This window comes from Haliaeetus leucocephalus, unplaced genomic scaffold (genome assembly GCF_000737465.1).
Source record: "Haliaeetus leucocephalus isolate CR32 unplaced genomic scaffold, Haliaeetus_leucocephalus-4.0 Scaffold51, whole genome shotgun sequence".
Lineage (NCBI taxonomy): Eukaryota > Metazoa > Chordata > Aves > Accipitriformes > Accipitridae > Haliaeetus > Haliaeetus leucocephalus.
The window spans coordinates 15,027-37,008 of record NW_010972487.1 but is presented as its reverse complement, the minus strand read 5'-3'; the positions used below and the strand labels follow the sequence as shown (position 1 = coordinate 37,008).

Below are 21,982 nucleotides of genomic sequence, written 5' to 3'. Positions count from 1 at the left end.
TTACAGAGATATGACTTAGGCCCAAGAAGATCCTGCAGGCACACAACCAGCTGTGTATTAGATTAGCACTCTTCTTCTTGTTGTCTCACAACTGGATCCAGAGATGGCTTTTTTTGTCTGCTTTTAGAAATATGTGGGAGGGAATCCTGGAAAATAGCAGTGCAAATGTTATGGAGGGCTGTTGTGGGTAAATAAAACATAGAGAGGGGAGCTTAAATCTGGGTGTCTCTGTTATCCCCAGCCAATGTCCTTTGCTACTTCTGTGGATGATGTAATACTCTGAATCCAATTGTCCTTGCCCTATTTCAATGATTTGAGGCACTCAGATCACCAGTTATCAGAGGTTTTATTCACCTGTTTCTTTGGGATTTAGAAAGCAGAGCTGATGAACCAGTATACAGAGAAACGTCTACAGGAACAGAAAGAAATTAAAGAGACGGTGGACCAGGTCATGGAAGGACACAAGAATGCAAAGCAAGCAAAAATAAAGCTCCAGAAATACAAACAGCAGATAGGTATTTATATATTGCCAGAAAAATGAGAGATTATGCCAAGTGTCACCATATTATTTCATCTTTCTTTTAGTGGGCCAATTACAATTTTTACACAAAGGAAAGGGAAGTTGAGAGAAAGATCCAGGCTGTGCATTCCCATGAATGCATGAAAATGAATTCCAGGAATAAGTCGGTAATGGGTAGATCAGAAATTCTAAGCTACTGGTCATGGGAATTACTCTTTATTTAAAAGGGAGAAATACAGCACTAATGTTCTGCAACTAGTTTCTCTTCCATCTAGAAGTAGCATATGTGAATGACTCTACTTTTTGTCAAATCAAGTTATGAAGCTCAGATTCTTGTGATTCATATCATTAAGAGAGGATTTGCCTAGCAACCACTGTGAAAGAATCACTGCTCAAGATTATTGTCTTCTCCAGAGAAGACAGTCCAGAGAAAAAGACTGTAGCTAAGGAAAGACAAGCCATTCCCAAGACAGACCAGTCATTAGGATGAAGGGAAATAATGTTACTAATCCGCCATTATTCTTAAAGAAAATTCTTCAGTTAATGCATTAGCTAATGAAGGCCAGGCAGTAGGCTGTTCTGACTGGCATGGCTGTACATATTCCAATGCAACGCCATGTTAACATCTACCGTATGAACAGGCTGCATCGAGTTGTGCATATTTTGGTGAGCAGACTTTTCTCTGCTTGTGTATCTCCATACTTGTGTCAGTAAGGGTTGAGGTGGGCAGACGGTGTTATCCACTCTGAAATGGGCTAGCAAAGCCTACCAGCCTTTGCAATTCAGTGATTTCTAGGACATATATAGCTTGAAAAACTATGAATATTTGCTATTGTATAATATCCTTTTATTAAATAATGAAAGAGTATGCACTAATTAGAACAGAAATTACAAAGCGGTAATTCAAAGTGTCTATGTACGTATACAGTATGTTTATGAGCAGAATAGAATGATAGAAAGTGGAGGTGGGAAGTACTCACTTGTTTCTCTAATCATTCCTCCCACCAATGCCAGACTGTTCCCTCAAGTACCTTTAGATCAGTATTATTATCATTATTCACAAATGCATATGAATTTTCCTCCAGATGGACTGCTTGTTAAAATATGCAACCAGCTAACAGAGATTAGTTCTTATCTTTCAGTTCAGGAAGTTTGTGAAGAAAATCGAGAACTTCTTCGGCAAGCTTTAGAAGAAGAGGAGGAGAAGCTTAGGAAAAGATATGAACTAATTCAACAAATACGAGCTATTGAGTCTTTACCAAGCATCAGACACAAGTTTGTGGATTTAACAGAGGTAAGCTCAAAAGGAAAAACTACTGTTTTTACATAAAGATATACTGTATATGTTTCACACATTCAGAGGAATTGTGTACTGCATGCAGATATATCGCAGTCTGGATGCACAGCATTAAGTACAAAGTGACACATGACACAAAGCTGAGATCTGAACTGGAACTTTCACAAAGTTTATAAAACGAAAATTTTACCAGGAAGAATATTCTGGTGGTAAGTGAAATCTTAGTCCCCTTGAACTTCCTTTGAATTTTGCCAATAGGATCTAGTTTTCCTGACATCTTTCAAAAAGAAAGTGGCAAGTGATTACAACATGTTCTATCCATCTTCACAAATTCACAGATCCATCAGTCCTGGGTAAGGACTGAATGAACACAAAGTTTGGACTGAAGTACAGTTGTTCATATAGCAGTGGTGATTGCCATGGTAATTAGCAAAATTAATTTCCTTTGCTTTCAAAATTGTCAACATTCAGGTATATGAAAAAGATTGTCAAGAGAACCCAAAACCTGGCGAGCTGTTATGCATGTACTGTGCAAATTACTTGTGTGGGTGTGTGGTTAAGTCTACAGTAAATGTATCCCAAACTTCTTGGACTTACTGTTGATACACAACAACTGATATGCCTGAAATTAGGCTTCGCAATGCCCTCTTTTGCAGAATTTCCAGACTTAGGCAGCATCCAGAAATCTGTTATCCTACCACTAAATCAGAAGCAGATTAGCTGAAAATACTCTTCCATTTTTCTTATCCAAACTGAGAGTAACACAGAATAATATAAAATGACACTAGCAATTTTAAATAGAATCCTTTTGGTTTTTTCTTTCCTTTATTTCATGAGTATTCAAAAGAAGATCACAAATTAAAAAACATCCATGGCTAGTCTGCAGAAAGCATACAGAAGGAACAGGTCTTCCTTCCATGGGGCTGTTGGAACAGCCAATATGATGCTTTGGTTTTATCTCCTGCTCCTCTGAATAGAACTGAGCCATTCTTTGATTCCAAAGCTACCTACTATCTTTGCAGCCACCAGATAAATCCCCCATCTCGTTTATCAGATTTTAGAACACATTTAATGTTAAAGTGTGAAATAAGTGAACAAGAATAAAATCAGCTTCCCAGATGTCCCACCCTCCTTTACTCTCTTTGGTTGCCTTTATGGCTGCTGCCATCGCTTCTCCACTTCTTTTCCAGCCAAAGAAGGCAATTCTCTTTTTTCAAACCCCAACTCACTCCACCCATTTGTGGAGAAATATTACTGAACCACAATGGAAAAAGCAGGGGAAAAAGTGAAGAGTACAAAGAATTATTGTACACCACAGATACTGTAAACTGCCTGCATGGAAATGCCAAAAGGTACTCCAATCTATAGGTCTTTTACTGCTGCAGATAGAGTTGCACATTGTGTCACCCCTAAACAGAGCCCTTAGCATGGTCTCACTGCACATTTGTTACCCAGATGATTCAGTCACAAGATGTAGGCTGCAAAGACACAACAGTATGATGTAGTCGGACGTGGAAGTGTCATTACTTTTGCAATCACAACAACTGTAAAGTGGTGCAGGCTCTCATTCAAGAAAATGAAGGTGACTAGAATGTCAGTACTTTCTTATTTTTGAACCTAGTTCATTTCATTGCCACTTACAGTGGCTGTCGCCTCCTCACATAGAGCTTCCATTGAAATACTGTTTGTTTCTAAGTACAGAATATGCATTTAAATACATTTTCCCATCTAGCTCATCTCAAAAAAAACAAACAAACAAACAAAAAAACCCCACAAAAAACCAGCAGGTTTCAAGTCCTATATGAAAAATTCATTGAAAATTCAAGTTTATCCTGTGTGTAAGTTTACTAAAGTGTAAGGTTGCTGAAAATGGAGTGGCAATACAGGTCATACTGCAAGTACAAAAGAATGGACCTGAATGATATGAATGGACTGTTAGATGGATAGGGAATTGGCTGGATGGCCGCATCCGGAGTTTACAGTCAATGGCTCAATGTGCAAGTGGAAACCAGTAATGAGTGGTGTCCCTCAAGGGTCTGTACTGGGACCAATACTATATAATATCTTCCCTAAAGACATAGATAGTGGGATTAAATGCACCCTCAACAAGTTTGCAGATGACACCAAGTTGGGTGGTGCAGTTGATACACTTGAGGAAAGGGACCTTGACAGGCTTGAGGAGTGTGCCCACATGAACCTCACAACGTTCAGCAAGGCCAAGTGCAAGGTACTGCACCTGGGTTGGGGCAATCCCCAGTATCAATACAGAATGGGGGATGAATTGATTGAGAGTAGGCCTGCAGAGAAGGACTTGGGGACATTGGTAGATAAAAAATTTGGTATGAGTTGGCAATGCGCACTTGCAGCCCTGAAAGCCAATCATATCTTGGGCTGCATAAAAAGAAGCGTGACCAGCAGATCGAGGGAGGTGATACTCCACCTTTACATTGCTCTTGTGAGACGCCACCTGCAGTACTGCATTCAGCTCCGGGGCCCCCAGCACAAGAAAGTCATGGACCTGTTGGAGCAGGTCCACAGGAGGGCCACAAAAATGATCAGAGGGCTGGAGCACCTCTGCTATGAGGAAAGGCTGAGAGAGTTGGGGTTGTTCAGCCTGGAGAAGAGAAGGCTCTGGGGAGACGTTATTGTGGCCTTTCAATATATAAAGAGGGATCGTAAGAAAGACAGAGAGAGACTTTTTACCAGGCCTGTAGTGACAGGACAAGGGGCAATGGTTTGAAACTGAAAGAGGGTAGATTTAGATTGGACATAAGGAAGACATTTTTTACGAGGGTGACGAGCCACTGGAGCAGGTTGCCCAGAGAGGTTGTGGATGCCCCCTCCCTGGAAGTGTTCAAGGTCAGGTTGGATGGGGCTTTGAGCAACCTGGTCTAGTGAAAGTTGTCCCTGCCCATGGCAGGAACTAGATGACCTTTAAAGGTTCCTTCCAACCCAAACCATTCTATGATTCTATATCTCAACTTCACAGTTCCCTTATACTCAGTGTAACAATAGCACTCTTAAGTGAATTAGCACACTTTTGGTGATAGCTTGCCCTGTTTCTTCCTTTCAACGAAAGGCTTTTTCAGGCTTAGTGAAATTAAGTATGTGTCCATAAAATTCTCATTCATTCTCATAATTTTAAAGTACCAGTTCTTTCCTTGATGGCACTTAAGGTGCTTGAACACCAGCATTATCTACTGCATGAGTACAGCACTTTTCATATTTTAGGAACCACTTCACTGTCTTCACTATTTTTGAAATGCAGACACTCAAAATATTCAGCCTCTACCATTCTATGCTTCTAGGAAATTCTCTTTCCTAGACCTTTTTGGTGTCTGCTTGTCATGCTCATACACTACTGCTGGTATATATGCCCTGTTGCAAAACATTTTCCTTTCACTTCCTGTGAATACATCTTGATGGCCATTGATTAGTTTAAATTAGAGGCAAGGTATTATAGCACTTGCTATTTGCAAATTCACTCTAAATTGAAATCTGAGAAGGAGATAAATGATCATTTACTGTTTCAGTAACCATGGTAGTACACATTTTTCAGAGATGCAAAAACAAAGACTGCTTAATATTGATCCGATTGCTGATGCTACTTCTGCTAATGCTACTTCTACTGATGCTACTGGTGACCATTGTTTAGGTCATGTTTGGTACACATGAGGAGCATGGAAGCAGAAACCACTGAGCCAAAATTGAAGAGACAGACTTTAGGTGAAAAAACAGTGATGATCTCTTCTTACTGGCTCAACTTCTGGAGCTTTAGAAAGAGAAGCTATGGGGACCAAAACTGCAGGAGAGAGTCTTGGAAATCTTGGAGGATTCCCCAGGGATGGCAACCCAAGACACGTTCTCCTTCACTGACAAGCTTGTATCATTGGATTCTCCAGACTAACTAGTAATAATCCCTCTTAAGCACCAATGGTGTAGGAGCAGAGAGACAAGCCTGGTTATTTGTCGTACTGTACTTTGTGGTTTTATTGCCCCTGCCCCCCCTGCCCTATGGTTTTCTTCATCTCTCATGGCTTCCCCTCTGTTTCACGGACACACTGCTCTGAACAGCCAGAGAATGATCACTGGAGCATGAGTACCATGCTAGATTGCTTAGATGGCATCCCAGACCAGAGAAGAGGGACTGGAATTGACTTGGTCAATTCGTGCAGCCAAACTGACAATCTAAGCATCTCTCTGTGACAGAGCATCCTTCTTTTTTCCTATTTTTTTTTCCTTCCCCTTCATGTTCTGTTTTGTGAAAAGCTGAAAAGCAGAAAGGTGACTCCTATTCTGTCAACAACCTGCTCAGTATTCAATACAAGGGCTTTTTTTCCTGTTAAAAAGGATTGCTTGAAAAAATGAAGGCTTTTTAACTGAATAATTTCTCTCCATTAAAAGGATTATAATGAGTTTTACTTCCATATGTTTATCTTTACCACTTAATTTCAGTCTGAGAAATACAATTTGGAGGAGTAGTTGTTGTTTTGGATTCCACACACACACCCTTCATCCTTTCCAAACTTTGTCATTAATTTTCTGTCACTAGTTCTATGCAACTAAGTAGACCAAGGTCTTTGTGATTAATCCTAACCAGTGTTTCACTCTTAATGTAATACAACTGTATAGTAAGAGTCAGGTTAGCATCTTGACTTCCTGCACCCATATATTCTGTTATAACATGCCATGATACAAGATAGGCACCAAAGATGAGTACCAAAACTGTTAAAATAGACAAAAGAATATTAGTTGGGCTGAAATGGATTAAATTTTGCAAAGAAGGCTACACAGAAGCTTGGTATTTGTGGGGGTTTATGCAAGTTTTTGATATATGCAGGTATATATATGTGTAGACATAGAGAAAGTGAGAGTATATGTAAGACCAAGGGCCAAAAACTTCAAGTGTTGACCAATCTGTATAGAAATGATCTGTCTTCGTATGCAAACTAAGGTGCAGAAGTCTCTCTTACATCTAAGAATCAGGCTCATTATCACTCTCATTGCAAAGTGGATATTAAAAAGCCTTCATTAAACATTCAGGTTTTAATATTTTAACTTTGGGCATTAAGATCTGAATTTCCTACATACAAAGCATTGTTTAGCCCTACTCTTTTCAGATAAAAATAGTAGATACCATCATAGATCAAATCCATAATTTGGAAATAGATAAATACAAAAAATGTGTATTTTTTAGTGTAAAGTCTGTTCTGGTGTTACAAACTAAAAAAAAAATGCAGTTTTACACATTTTAAAACTTCAGAAGTCTAATTAAAACTGGAAGATAAGTCAACAAGAATTTTTTTTTACAGCAAATATGTTGTATTTATGATTCATCTACTGTATATCTCAGTGCTTTTTCATGAATTGTTTTATGAGCCTTGTGTTTTTACACATACAAAAGATAAGCTCTACACTTTAAAATCAGCTTGTAAATAACAGGCTAGGGTATCCCTGTATTTCTTGAAGTCAAATTATATTCACCATGATTTGGAACACAGTCACAACATTCTGGTTTTACTCATTTTCTGTCCCCTTGGTATTTACAGTGTTATGTAAACCTGTATTTCATGTTCTCTAGACTGGTGGCCATGGTTTAATTTGTGAAATGTCAATAGTGGAACTACGTGAACGCCTCGCTCTACTCAGAGAGGCACAGAAGGCAGCAGAGGAAGAGAAGAGAGACCAGATAATTCATGAAAAACAAGCTAAGGAACAACTTCTTCTAGACAAACTGGACCAGATTTCCCTGTTCAGAGCAGAACTTGGACGAGCAGCTGCTTTAAAGTCAGTATAAAACAGCATGTGACATTTAAGACATTGCAACTTTGTTAATATTTTGCTAGCCCCTTAGGGAGGAAAACAAGCTGAGAACAAAATACTGCCCTTTTATAAATCAGTATGACTTTTGTCGATGATTATGCTGGGGCCAGGATTTCTTTTATTCTTGAAAATAATTTGCATCAGATTTAACAAATCTTTTTCATCATTTATGGTTGAAGACACTCCATAGGCTAGTGTTGACAGTATTGCCCTAGGATTCAGAGCCATTATTATATATTGAGAAAGAAGTTCTGCCTTTCTTCTGTTCCTTTTCAGCTAATCAGAACTAATTTGATGTTATTAGAATCATTCTAGCTTGCCACTTAAAGTGATTTCTCATTTTCATCTAAACTAATACATCAGGGCTATAGTTTCCTTTCCTTGAACATTTGTTATGTGAAAAGGCAGGCCTTATTCTAGAAGTTAATATTTTAGGAAGGAGATTTTCTGATAACAATAGTAAGTTATAAATTAAATATACTATAGCAGTAGATCAAAGAGAAAATTCTTTGCTTACAGGCTCTCTGATCAAATTCTGTATTCATTATTCATATTTATTATTAATTATCATATTTATTATTCATTGTCATAAAGGATCCATAACGATCATAGATGCTTCACATATGCAGAAGACAGGTTCTTTCCACAGTTTAAAATCTAAGTTAAAGCTATTTACAAATTAAACTGAGCAGGAAGAAAGCCTGTGTAAAAGTGTAAAATATGGCATACCTCTTGATCTTACACCATTTTGACTACATCTTGACTATTTGCCATTGTTTTCTTGCAAGTTGTCTTTCACCTCTTCCCCGTTGTGGGTTTGAGAGGTTAGTCCTTGTCTTGCCATATTTATTTTGCAAATAGATGTTCAGGCTGACATTCTGAAGACATATTCTATCAGGCTAAAAACAGGTCTTTAGACATGTCTTAGATTCATGTTTATTGCTGAGATACCAAAGGTGGCTTCTTAGAGTTCAATTCATGTTACTGATTTATCATCCAGTTCTAAATCTCAGTTACAGAAGGCAGCAGTTTTCACTAGTCCCAGCTCTAATTTGCTTTTGTTGCTGATAGTTAATCTCCACAGACTGAGGTTTTACTATGTTAGTACTTAAGAAGATAGTTTAATTAATTTAATGAATCAGTAACTGCAGCTGCAGTGGATTGACTGCATAGATTGGTGACCCTCTCTTCTATGGCATATATTGAGAAAAGATTTTAAGACTAAAGAACCTGAAATGGCGTTGTAGCTAGAAAGGTATCCTCATCGCTAAACATTCAGTGTTGTGAAAGCCTGTGGGAGCAACTCAAGCCACCACTTTCCACTAGAGATGCAAACTAGGCATTAAGAATTTGTGTACTACATAAAACCTGTTTCACTAGTAACTACTTAAAGAATCATTTGTTATGCCAGATGTGCAGTCTGTGAATTTGTATACTGATGGGTTCCTTGAAAATAGACTCTTTGGCTTAATTCAGTTCTAAAACTGTTCTGATCCTGAAATAAGCTACGCTTGAATGAGAAGCTGACTTTGATTCACTTTTTGTCCTGACATTTGAAATGGTTTTTAGAACAGACCAGCATGCCAAAGACAGTAGAATCCAAATTAAATGAAACACTTAATTTGCAAGCTTCTAGTCAGACTCATGATAAGCAATACAGTAATTTTAATGGAACCCTGTTTGCTCTCCAAATAAAGAAAATATAGTTTCATTATAGATGTGATAAGACATTCCTTTCATGGCTTCCAGGCAATCTATGTATGTAACTTGGAAGCACCTACTGTAAAGAGGCATCATCAAAGTATACCAGAAATGTTGAGTATATTGCATGCATTTTCATCTAGAATCCAAATCTATGGTATTATTTCTGTTAATACAGGAATACAGCATGCTGGCCTATCTACAAATGCTAGACACTTCGCTACTGCAAACTATAGGCTTTGTGTGTTAAACCCGATTTACAGATCTTGAATCCTGAAATATCTATCAAGCCAGTGTGAGTGATTAATTGCTTGGGTTGTATTATTGATACACTGCACAGGAGATGCAAAAGGCAAATTTTTTTGTTTACAGAATTATAATATGTTTATAAATGAATTATAATATGTTTACAGAATTATAATTATAGGGATAGAATAGCAAATCTTACCAATAGTCCTCATAAGATAGCCTTATGCACCAATATAAAATTACATATCTTAAATTGCATTATGTTGAAGGCTGCTGCTAATCAGCTAAAGTATAGAGGCTAAGCTTTGCTAAACAAATGTGCTTTAGTTAGTGTCAGCTGGCGTTTAACTGGGTCCCTACCAAGCAGGTTCCTTTCAATATCATTTACAAACAGACATACATCAACACAAAATAAGCACATTGAGCAAGCATATAATGAGCTATATTAAACAAAATAGGAAACGGAACATGAAAAATTACAGAGACATCAGCCTTTAATAGACTGCAAGCCGTGACATCCATCACAGCAGTGGCTTTGTGAGTGCTTGCAGAACACTTAAGAATCAATTCAGTATATATGCAGGATGTCCCTTTAATTGCTAGAATTTCACACAGTTTGAAAATCAGCACCGGTGTATGAAGTGGACAAACATTTGAGTTGTTGGCTTTCAAACATGAGCACCAAAAGATTTATGAGTGTTTGAATACATGCTAATGTACTAAAGTTACGTGCCTGTATACTTGAGGTACAATTCCCTTTCATTCCAGTGAGGCTACATCTATTACTGCAAGTAATTTAATGCAGTAAGAATCAAGCAACAGATCAAACCAGTTGGTGCTGAGGCTCCATCCATCCACATTATCTGTGGTTTGCGGGGGTTTTACTTTGAATTGGATTTAGTGTGGTCTTGGGACTGCACGCTCTCACCATTCATGTAATTTAAAGCTGTCCAGAGGCAAGTTCTCACAAAACTTCACATACTCAATTCCTGGCTCCTCTGCAAGCCCGTCTAGTGAACACCACACTATCCTTTTGTTTGTCTCACAGAGATGACATAGTACCATAAGGTACATGGAAGCCAGCCTTATTTCTGTTTCTGCTCATGTTCCTGCCTTGTTTGTTTTCCTGCTCATTTTCAAGTGACGTGACAATGCCTGCTGCCCCACGCCTCCTCCCCTCTCCAAGTCAGGGCAAAGTCTGGATGGAGGTAGCAGCTGCAGTTCCAGGGTGACACTCTGAACTGACACTTGCATACTGAAGAAGATGCACAGACTCCCACCAACACAAAAGTTTACCACATCCCCATCTCACGCAGTGGTAATTGTGTAGCATGCTGGGGGCTCAGCACTGGATTACAAACGATGGTGCGTTTGCCAAGGTGGCAAAGCAGTCCTTTCTCTCCCCGCCACTGCCAGTGCTCAAACCCCTCCTTGACGAGGGGCACTGACCACACACCAGTGTAACACCTCTCTCTTGGCCTGAACTGGGGAGGGGTGGAAATAGCATGAGGGCAGCCATGGCAGGAGGACAAGGGGGAAGGCTGGTTATGAGGAGAAAGAGAAGAATAAGCGGAAGGGAGGGTTATGGATGAATGACTGTGACAGTCCTTTCCAAGTAGAACAAGCTCCCTAAAGCAGGTGTTCCCTGGAGTGTCCATGTCTGACTTAGGGGGTCAAAGGCCTCCTGAGTGAGGAGGTGAGAATGGAGCCCCGTCCTCCAAAACCTCTAAGACACCCTGGCAGCACAACCCTGTGATGTAGCACACAACTGAGGGAAGGGGCAGACAGCACATGGAGGTGGAGAAATACAACAGGGGACCACGTGCCATGCTATCCCTATGTGTGGCTGTTGCTTCAGGTCTTCAAAAACATAGCCTAGAATAATGAAAAAAGGTGAATAATTAGCAATGTAAGGGACTTTGGTACTTCATAATATTTGTGATTTCATTAATTTCATAAATTTCATAAATACTTAAGCGTTCTGTATGTGTTTGCAATAAGGAAGTAAGGTTTAGTTTCTCAGTCCCTACTGCTGGTAATGAGTTCTTCACTAGCACTGAAACAGAAGGAGGAAATATATCAGCAATGATGGATCAGAAATATAAATATGTGAAGGGAGGCTGTAAAGAAGACAGAACCAGGCTCATCTCTGTGGTGACCAATGAGAGGACAAGAGGGACAAGAGGTACAAGAGAAAACACAGGAGGTTCCCTCTGAACATCAGGAAGTACTTTTTTACTGTGATGGTGACCGAGCACTGGCACAGGTTGCCCAGAAAGGCTGTGGAGTCTCCATCCTTGGAGATATTAAAAAACCGTCTGGACACGGTCCTGGGCAACTGGCTCTGGATGGCTCTGTTTGAGCAGGGGGGTTGGACCAGATGACCTCCAGAGGTTGCTTTCAACCTCAGCCATTCTGTGATTCTGTGAATGAACTTTGATTATACAGCTTCGTAATCTTTATTTTAAATTAAGAAAACACTGTTATGAATAACAATCACTTCCCCACCTACAATTAGGTGCTTAGTAAGTTAATTGTTTTGGAAGGGAGTCAGATTTTGAGTGCTAAAATCCCTCACATTAGTACAAAATAGTAATCAATCTAATAGTGCAGTGTTCTTACATGTCAAAATAATGACTCCCTTAACAGTGAACTGTTAACAGTTAAGATACATTCATTTTCTTCACTGCAATAATTAAGAATTACATAGTGCAGGACAGAAAAAAGGCAAGGTACTGTGAAATACAGACAGTCCTAGTCACTGAGACTGAGAGTATGAGGAAATTAAAAAAAAAAATGTTTATTGCACTATAAGGCAATCCTACTTCTGCTTTTAAAAATATATTTGTGTTTATTGCACAAGACTCCATTTTGTAAGGTGAGCTTATAAATACAGTCCTAGCTGCTTAAATTTATATTTTGGTGCATAAAATGGTCAAGTAGCCACTTTACTCTATGTCCTACAAGTACTGAGTCAGTTAAGAGCTGTCATACATCTATCTCCTTATACTTTTGATGTACAGCTGGAGTTTGAATATGTAAGTGAAGAGCAAAATGTAGTTTTCAAGAGGAATGCTCTGTGCAAATCTTCCAATTCCCCATTTTTTAAACACAACTGAGAAGACCTAATCCAACTGTTCCAAGTGTTTTAATTTCCTGCAGGAAAACCTTTAATGCTGAATTGCTGCTTCTTCAGTTACAGGCCGGATGACCTACTGGACCTACAGTCCATTTGGCCAGATGCTTAAATTGCAGGGCAGATAGTTAAATAATTACAAGGGATATGTAAGTAAGAAGACGCTGGACTGCCAAACTCCATGACAAGTTTGTAAAATGTGAAGTAAAAAAAAAAAACTTATATATTTTTAAAATTCATTATATTTACTAAGGAAATAATTGAGACAACAAATATGGGGTGTCAACTGCAGTTTAAGATGCCTGGAATATTATTTTAAATAGAAAGACACTTATATTTTACCCATAACTGATAGAATTGTTTTGTACTTCATCATAGTGAGGCAAAATCTTTCTGCTGTTGACTGTACACGTAGCTTACACGGCAAGTGAATAGAGAAGAAAATCAGTGGTAGATAAAGAAATTTTCACTGTTTGCTTTTATATCCATATTCTGTTGAATCTGTCATTAATCCCTTGGTTTTCCTCCTCTGAGTAGTTTGTACATACACCCCACAGTACTACAAACGTCCACAAGCACATTCAGGAATCTCACCTCATTCCTTAACACTAAAAGGTACTTTCGGACAAGGTCACTAAGTAAAAACTAGAGTTTGTTAAACCATTTCAAATACATACAGACTTAAAAAATATTACAAATTTTTTCAAAGTCTTTGGTGGGAAATATTTTTTTAATTATGGCAGACTCACAAAGGGACAGAAGACTCTTGTCTGAGAACAAAAGAAAAGAAAATTAACAAATTCTCCTTTGGACCAAAGATTTGACATTACATTTTAGGAACTAGTACAATTCTTAAAGATTGGTTTTCATTCAGGGTGCTTATTCAATACCAGTAGCTGGTAAATAAATGTAAAAGTAAAATCAAAATGGTTCCTGCATATTTTTTTCATAAATTATCAAATAATTTTCTATTGAATCTGGAAAGGATTTTTCTAACTATATACTACCCCATTCTGCTGTCTGTTACTTTACTTCCTTAGGAGATACATGATATGGGGTGACAGAGATCATATGAGCTTTTTCTATCTTGAGTCCTGAAAGTTCTCAACTGACCATCACAGAAAAACAGAATTTTAAAATTTCTTTTTTGTCATTCCTTCCCCTCTTTGAGTTTCTGTTATGATTTGGTGTGACATCTGAAAATCTATGGGACTGGCAGCTTTTTGGAATAGTGTAGATGACTGGCACATGACTTCATGTAGAAGAGGACTGAATATTACTCTGAGGATAGGCAACTATTTTCAATGTTAATTCAGAAGCAGCTGCTGCTGCTTCATGATGTTAAACCTCTTGCTGTATTTCCTGTAGTTGTATTTACAAGAATCGGGATTTGCATGTAAAGAAAGGTTTTGTTGCTTATTCCCACTGACAATATTTAATCATCAAGTATTTAGATAAAACCTTATTGTTATATTCTCCTATATCCCTTGGAATGCAATGCCTTGTTACAATGCAAATAGAAATAATCCATGCTCTCAGTTAGATTCAGTGATAGTACATAATTTTTACATTTACAGAATAGTGTTAAAAATTAATCTCAGTGTAGCAGAGTATATCACAGTATCAAGGAGCATAAGGAAGTGTTATCCTAACCAGATAGGATGACACAAACAGCAGAAAGGTTCAGGAAGTGTCTCAAGAAAGCAACTGGAAATGAGAAGCCAAGCTAAACTGTGCCCCTTATGTAGAATGCAGAGTCACATTTCAGAATGTTAACACAGGTCAAATCTCCCCTTCATCCAGTTCCTGAGGATTTTGGGAACTCTAGGAATGGCTGCTCTGAAGAATACCTGCTGTTATGGAGAGTTTCCTATTAGGCAAAGATGAAGCTAGCAAGGCAGACAAAAGCCATCCCTCCCAAATGAAAGAAGTGTTTGGATCCCTGGAGTCTTGATACAGACACTTTTTAAGGCAAATTGGTAGTTTTAGTATCAGAAGGAACTTCTTCCTTCTTCCCCTTCCTCCAGCTCTTTGAGAAGAGTGTGCCTTATACTGCAAACACTGTGGTATAAGACCCGAGAGATAAGGGAAGAGTTCCGTCATAAAACATTTCCAAAGCGCAACCTGTCTGTGAAATTAGTCCTGCCACTGACAAAATAATAGTTACAGTATTGGCTGAAAAATGCCCCAATGCACTCTGCTCTTGGTCATTTGGAGTCTTAATCTGGTTTCCAATAAAAGCAATTGTAATGTTGTACCACAGCAATATAAAAGGACCTTTTATAAAACTATCCTTGCCAGCTGAAAGAAGGCATCAGATCTAACCTGGTTATACATTATACAGTTATGTATATTCTTTGGTAGATCTGACACTTCAGCTTTGAATTTGGCCAGAGAATCACAGCTGCTCAAGACATAATATTAATACTACAGCTTAATCATACTGAGCCAAATTCAAGGGCAATGTTGAATAAAAGAAGAAGTTGGATGTTAAGTGAATCACTATGTAATGTGGTGTAACCTTCCTGAAGAAGTTGTGAGTAAATTGTGCCAGTTGGGTGAAAGTAAGCAAAAACAGATAAAATGTGAACTCCAGGGCACAGAAAAGTAGTTACAATATAAGGAAAAAAAAGGAAGACTATCCAATAACCTCTCTCTTATGCCTTATTTTTATGGTGCACATGGTGCTATCAATTTATGCTCACCTAGACCAACTAACCTTAATTAAATACATCACCATCCCATAGATTCTGAATCTGGGCATTGAGATTACACAGAAAAGAATATCTTTCATTTGCCAAGGAATACAGCAATCAAGATGAATACTAATGATGATATAAGGAAAACTCCGTAGTTCTCACAAGCAAAAAGCTGCAGTATTATCACAAGTTTTGCACATGCTTTTTCTAAAGAATGTCACGTCAGGCTTGAAATACTTCCGATATTGTCATCATGGCATCCTGTGGGAAGAAATTATTCTATACTGTTTAGTAATGCTGTTCTGTAAACAACAAGAAGCAAGTTGTGAATACCACATTCAAGCTATATGATTTAAACCTGTTTTGAGTCTAGCTGGTTCCCAGAAGCAAAAGCAAATTCATTATTTTCAAGGTAATATATGCTCAGAAGGGTTTATTCTGTGGGTTGACATTATTTTGCCTTCTCATTGCTTCTTTTTGATTTTGCAGGCAAGAAGAAAAGAAAAGAAAGTCCCGGTCTGGTGAAAGGCCTATGAAAGATGAACGCATTTTAAGCCTGCAGAAAAAGATTGTAGAAAAAACAATGGAGCGTAAAAAGCAAGCAGGACTCTTAAAGATTACCCCCCAGAAAACCAGCATCACATCAAGGAAGGTCTGGAAGTTACATAAGGAGAAAAGCTCTGCAATAGACCTGCTGTTCACAGACCTTTGTTCAACTGCCAGCACTGGCAAGGGGGGCAGAAGCAGATGGTGACATACATGACTGGCAATAACAACACCCTGCTTCCTGCATAGGCAACGGTTTCTGCAAACCATGGCCTTGACCTCACCTTCTTGTCACACATTCTGCTGCCACAGAGCAGGGCTCATCCGTACGATGCCTAGCTTCCCACTCTTACTACCACACACTCTCATCCCATCAAAACAGCATCTTACCCTGTCTCTTAACTCTGGTCTTTCTCAGCTTCCTATTGCACACATCCCATTACACCACACTGGGATGCTCACCCCCTCTCTGACCCAAGGCATGTTACAGTTTATCATTCCCATGGTTTTTACCTTGCCTTTCCTCAGCCTGGTCCCACAACATCGCATGGAAGCACCAATAGGCCTGTAGGCTTTATGCCAGTTCACACTGGTTGTGTTTCCTTGGCAAGTGTCTAAAGACAAGCAGTGAGGAACTGCTGCTCCTGCTGCCTCTCCATTGCCTCATGCATACCTAACATTTAGAAGTGGTTCATGTACCAGTAATAGTACATGTACCACAGAATAATGGAACACTGCAGTGAACAGTCATGATGGGATCACTTTTTAAAAGCTGTACTAGCCCAATGTAAAATTAGAACTAAATCTCCCAATCCATTAAAATAATAATAATAATACTTTACCTGTTTTGTGAGAAAGTTAGATGAAGCTGAATTCAATGAAGAGGAAAACTTTATTTTTCAAGTGTGTATAGTTTAAAAACCAAAATAGTGCAATCTTTCAGAGTATCAATGTTTGCTGCCTTCAGAATCCCCTTTCAGGCAAGCAAAACATATAGGTGCTTATACAGACAACTAGGTCTACTCCTTTTAGCAAAGAAAACATTGAAGACCTATTTGAAGAAAGCATCTAAATTGGGATGCCTTTCTGAACTGAAGTTTTGAACACATGCTTAAACACTTTGCTGAATGGAGTCCAGAGTAAAGTAGAAGTAGTAAATGCAGACTTCAAAGGAAAGCAGCCAAATAATTACAAACATGAGACATTTTTTAAATAAACAAAGAGAAATAATAAATTCACACCTGGAACTTTTGACTACCTGATGTGGGTCTGTATGAGTGCTCTGGTGTCACATGAGTGAGCAAAAAAGCCAGGGTTTGAAAGTTGTTTTGAAGTTAGATTTTATCTTTTTCTTGAGTTTAGCTTTAAACAGTAAGTTTCTTAAGATGTCACGGTGGTTTTGTTTATGTTCTGCTCAAATGTTAAGAAGACATCTGTTAAAAAAAAAAATAGAAAAAATACAAGGTTACTCTAAATTATTCAGCTGGTTTGGTGTATTTTCCATCAGTGCCGTTCAGCTCTGTGTGACCCTATCCAAACGTTACTACAGGAAAGTGGCTCAATTCTGGTCAGATATGTTCAGCAGCATCTTTACTGTAGTTGTAGTTGAACTGCATATTGCTGAAAATGGTATTAGGGTGACTATAGAAAAAAATTCCTCCCTTAGTTATAATGCAACAGTTATCTGGCATTCAGTTAGTACTGCTACCTTTTAGGTTCCTCAATAAGTAGAAAAAAAGTGACACTAACCCCTTGTCTTAAAGTTCCAGATTGTGGCTGCGGTTACATTTGTGGTGGCCCTTTGGGCCCAATGGGTTTGTGCTGATATAAGTCAAGGTAACATGTATTTATAAATCACTATTACATTCTTGATAAAACAGAATTTATATTGCAATTTAGAAAACTAACCATAAGAAAAACTACCATTAATGAAAAAAAATTTCTATCATTTTATGCAAAGAATCAGATGAAAAAGTAGCATTTTTCTGTTTGTTCTGAGCTTTTGGGGGAATGCTCCCTTGTGAACCCAGCTTTTGAATGAGCAAACCACTAGAGTCCGATAGGATTTGTGCAACTGTTCATTTATGGCTTCAAGAATAAACTCTTGGCAAAGAAAGAACATAAGGTAGCAGCACTGGAACAAACCATCCAGATGTAGTTTTATCTTGACTTAGCATTTTGAGGAGTGTTGCAGCCATGTTTAATTCCTCTTAAACTGGGCAACCCACTCAAATTACCTTTCTATTTATCATGCCCAGTTTGATGTTGACAGCTTTCCCAATCACGTTAGCAAATAAACTGTGTTGCCAGCCAGCCAGATTATCAAATAGAAGTTCAGTGTATCCTCTAAGAGAACCACTGTATTATCTGCAGTCTGATCATCTGTGTGTCTTTTCTGCAGGATTCTTTGCAATGGAAGCATTGGAAAGAACTGGAAGAGAGTCGGGAAAGACAGTTCAAGATCCTTCAACATGGCTTCATGGCCAGAGAAACAGCTCAGAAAATGGCTGCCTATGAGGCAGCAAGAAGTGGAGCCACAGTCTGCATATTGCGCTCTGAAGTAAAATAAAATACATTTGGAACAAATTCAGGCCTGCTGGAAATCTCCCAGTGTACCTATTTCCTACAAGGTTGAATTTTAATCTTTATTTCACCTTTACAGTGTGGTTAGAAACATCTGGGTCATACAGGCACAATAGAATAAAAATGCATTAATGTTTTTGTCATAGAATTTTGTTTTTACACTATAATGATACTTTTTTGTTGTTGTTAGAATCAAAAGCTTTAAGAAACCCAAACCTTACCATCGAAGTTCCTACAGCAGAATGGCAAATATCTGTGTAAGAATGTTGAGATCTGTATGTCTGTTATCGTTGTATACTATGTCGTGGTTTTCTATGATCATCTTCCAAGACAGTAAAAATGAGGGCAAAAACCAAGCAACATTTGTTTACATATGCATCTTTTCAGAAGGCACGGTCAGCCCAAGCTCCTAACATATCTTCTAACACGACAGTAACTGTGTGAAACTCTTGCATCACCAGTTTCAACACCGGTTTTAGAGGATGAGGGAAAAACTGTTTAGAAAGTTTAGATGATGTGATAGCCATCAGGAGCCAGAGTCTAGATTCAGTGACCCAGACAGACCATCCGTCTACTCACAGATGTGAATCTCTTCAGTCTTTAAACAGTGGAAGGAGAACAATTTCTATACTGTGTAAAACAGCCTTTAAATCACAAGACTTATTCTAGGCACAAAGCCAAGGAGGATATAAATCTGAATTAAAATCTGCAGAGCAGTAAGACTTTGTAATGTATTTCTACTTTAACTTGATGCCAGTTACTAAGTGTTTAATTATGGCTATTGCAAATATTTAAATTGAAGGAGACTGTCGCTGACACTAGAGTCAGGCAGCTGCTTTTAATCCTCTCACAACATTACATTTCTCACTTTTTACTAAGAAAGTCTAATGGAATTCTTTTGTTGCCATCTAGCTGTGAAGATCACTTCCACAATCAGCAAGCTGATAAAATGTGCTGTATTTTTCATTCAAAGTAAATGCTACAGTAATCCACAAAATCAACATAGGGCTCATGCTCCATAGAAAGAGTTAAGGAACATAGGAGAGTGAAAAGAAGAAATCATAGCAGGAGAACTACAGAGAAGAGGGAACTATGACACTATGTGTAGTAGGGGATTGTAATGGCTTAAAACGACAAACCCTTGGTGGCAGGGAGCTTATCATCTTCCTTGGCAGTTGTTCAGCATTCTGTTGCATTGTATTCCAGAACAACAAAACCAATTGGTGACTCTAACACCTTATCGTTTTCCAGAAGCTAGCAATTAACAGGGCTGACAGTCATGGTCTGTGACAGTTCCTTTTAAACTTTTTGATGTGTCTTGCATTTTGAGAATTAAAAAAAGAAATTAAATCATCATTAAGCAAATAGATAGGCAGGTGTATTTAGGTAGGTAATACAGAAATTTCAAAAACCCATCATACTGCATGCTTCTTCCCCTGTGATGTTGGGCCCAGTTTTCTAAATTCTTACTGAATTGCAATCAAGCTGATTCATAACTATTTCCTTCTCCATATTTTCCCTGCTCTCAAATGAAAGGACTGAGGAATAGAGGAATCTCAATAGTCCAGCTGTGGAATTTTTTCCTTCAGAAGTCACAAATAGCCCTATTGCTACTTTAGGATCTGATGCATAAAGTCATCTTCAGAATCAATGTTTTGAGGAATGTAGAAGAATGTGAGTCTTTTAGGAAATGTATCAATATTTCCTATATTGATAATTTTATATCACTATAGCCTATTGATTTTTCAGTGATGACAGGTCTTGCAACAGAATACACAGAATAACATTAAAAATACCACATTCCTCCTGACAAACACAGATAAGTTGATGTTGGAGGCAGTAGATCCTACCCAGAACTGCTCTGCCCCTGGCCTCTAGAGCGCCTTGTCTAGTATTCCTTTTCCAGATGTGGCACACAGAAACCTCAGGTGATCCAACACAGAGCCAGCAAAGGTCTGGTAGGACTCATTAGTGTTATATTAGAAAAGCAGCTGTAATGCCATTGGAGTCAGGTGAGCTTTCAAGCAATACAGCTGCATTCACACTGCTGCCTCAGCTCGTGTCTGTGGCACAGACCATCCACAACCTGCTTAATCCACACACAGATCACTGAGAGTCAGCAAAGCCTCTACTACACTCATCACCCTTCACGGAAATGCAGGTGGATGAATAATTCATGATTCATTCATTTACACATCTGTTACAGTATTTGCAGCCAAGAAGAGGAGGGTAAGTGAAGAAGGGTGACTCTTAAATGATCTAACAAAACAGACTTACAAATCAGAGGTTTCACCTGTCTGATCTTAGTGACAGACTCATTAAGAAACCCTTTTAGTGCCAAAAGCTGCACATTCCAGAGATCTCTTACGTGTGTAAATGGCCAGACCACAAAAGCCTTCACATGCAACTACGGTGCAACGAGGCCCAGATCACCTAAGGAAGACCAAGGGGTTTCAGCCCTGCCATGAGCATCGGGCACAGGGTGCTCACCCCTGCTGTAAGACGGTCGCTGCTGGGTGGCACTCGGCTCCTTCTTCCAAATCAGGTAACGAGGCAAAGCCCATGCTCAGTGACTGCCTGGCCAGGTGATCCGACCTGCCCTAGAGAGCACAGGTATTTTATTATTCAAATGAAACCAAAGACACAGTTACGTTGGCATGGCAAGCAAAAAAAAATAGCTAGTACAAATCCTGAGCACCCTTCACCCGGGGCAGGAGAAGGCAAGAGAAGTCACCAGGAAACACTACGAGTTTATCAGCAACCAGGCAAGCGGCCGGGCACGGGGCAGCAAGATCCAGGAAAGGCCAGACGATCCTTGCATTAAGGCAAAGCAGCTGGGGAAACCCTTTTTTGACGGTGAGGCGAGGGCACTGAAAATCGTCTGCGAGTGTCTGTAACGAGTTACACCGAGGATCTGGGCTACTTATGCCACACAGCCCCCACGCCCACCCCGCCTGCCCCCGGCACCGCAACTTTGCTGCTTCGGCCGCCCCTTTCGGGGTGCGCCGGGGCCGAACTAACCCCGGGACCGAGGAAGCGTTTCCAAGGGGCAGCCGCCACCCCTGAGGGACGGGGCACCCCGCCGGGAAACGCCGGCAGGCCCCGGGCAGCCCCGCACAGGCCGCAGGCCCGCTCCGCCCACAGCCGCCCGCGAAACTACAACTCCCAGCACGCCCCGCGGCCGGATAAGAGGCGGGCCCGCTCGCCTCACCGCTTCCTAATTGACGTGCGGGACGGCCACTCCGCGAGCCGCCGTATCGCGGTCCCCCCAATGGCGGGAGAGCGGAGGCGGGCGTTGCCCTACGCCGCTGCCGGGTCGGGTGTTGAGGGTGAGCGCTGCAGGCCGGGGGCCTCCGTCGTGGGGGGGGGAGGGGCGGCGGGGAGCCGCACCGGCGCCCCCGGCCCCCCCCTGCCGTTCTGAGGCGCCC

At 39.7% G+C, this 21,982-nt stretch overlaps 2 protein-coding genes across 3 annotated transcripts in view; both read left to right on the top strand.

Annotated features, from left to right (window-relative positions):
* CFAP99 (cilia and flagella associated protein 99) overlaps positions 1-18,769 on the top strand; it is a 60,951-nt gene extending 42,182 nt beyond the window's left edge. For both annotated transcript variants that reach the window (XM_010577225.1, XM_010577234.1), the window contains 5 exons: positions 374-515; positions 1,663-1,814; positions 7,399-7,604; positions 15,915-16,077; positions 18,373-18,769. In XM_010577225.1, the coding sequence (XP_010575527.1) occupies positions 374-515; positions 1,663-1,814; positions 7,399-7,604; positions 15,915-16,077; positions 18,373-18,540 (831 nt within the window). In that variant the 3' untranslated portion in view covers positions 18,541-18,769. The remainder of the gene's footprint in view (positions 1-373; positions 516-1,662; positions 1,815-7,398; positions 7,605-15,914; positions 16,078-18,372) is intronic.
* Positions 18,770-21,813: 3,044 nt separating this feature from the next.
* Positions 21,814-21,982, top strand: part of RNF4 (ring finger protein 4) — a 14,613-nt gene continuing 14,444 nt past the window's right edge. The window contains exon 1 of the mRNA XM_010577210.1: positions 21,814-21,883. The gene's annotated coding sequence lies outside the window, so the exon portion shown is untranslated. The remainder of the gene's footprint in view (positions 21,884-21,982) is intronic.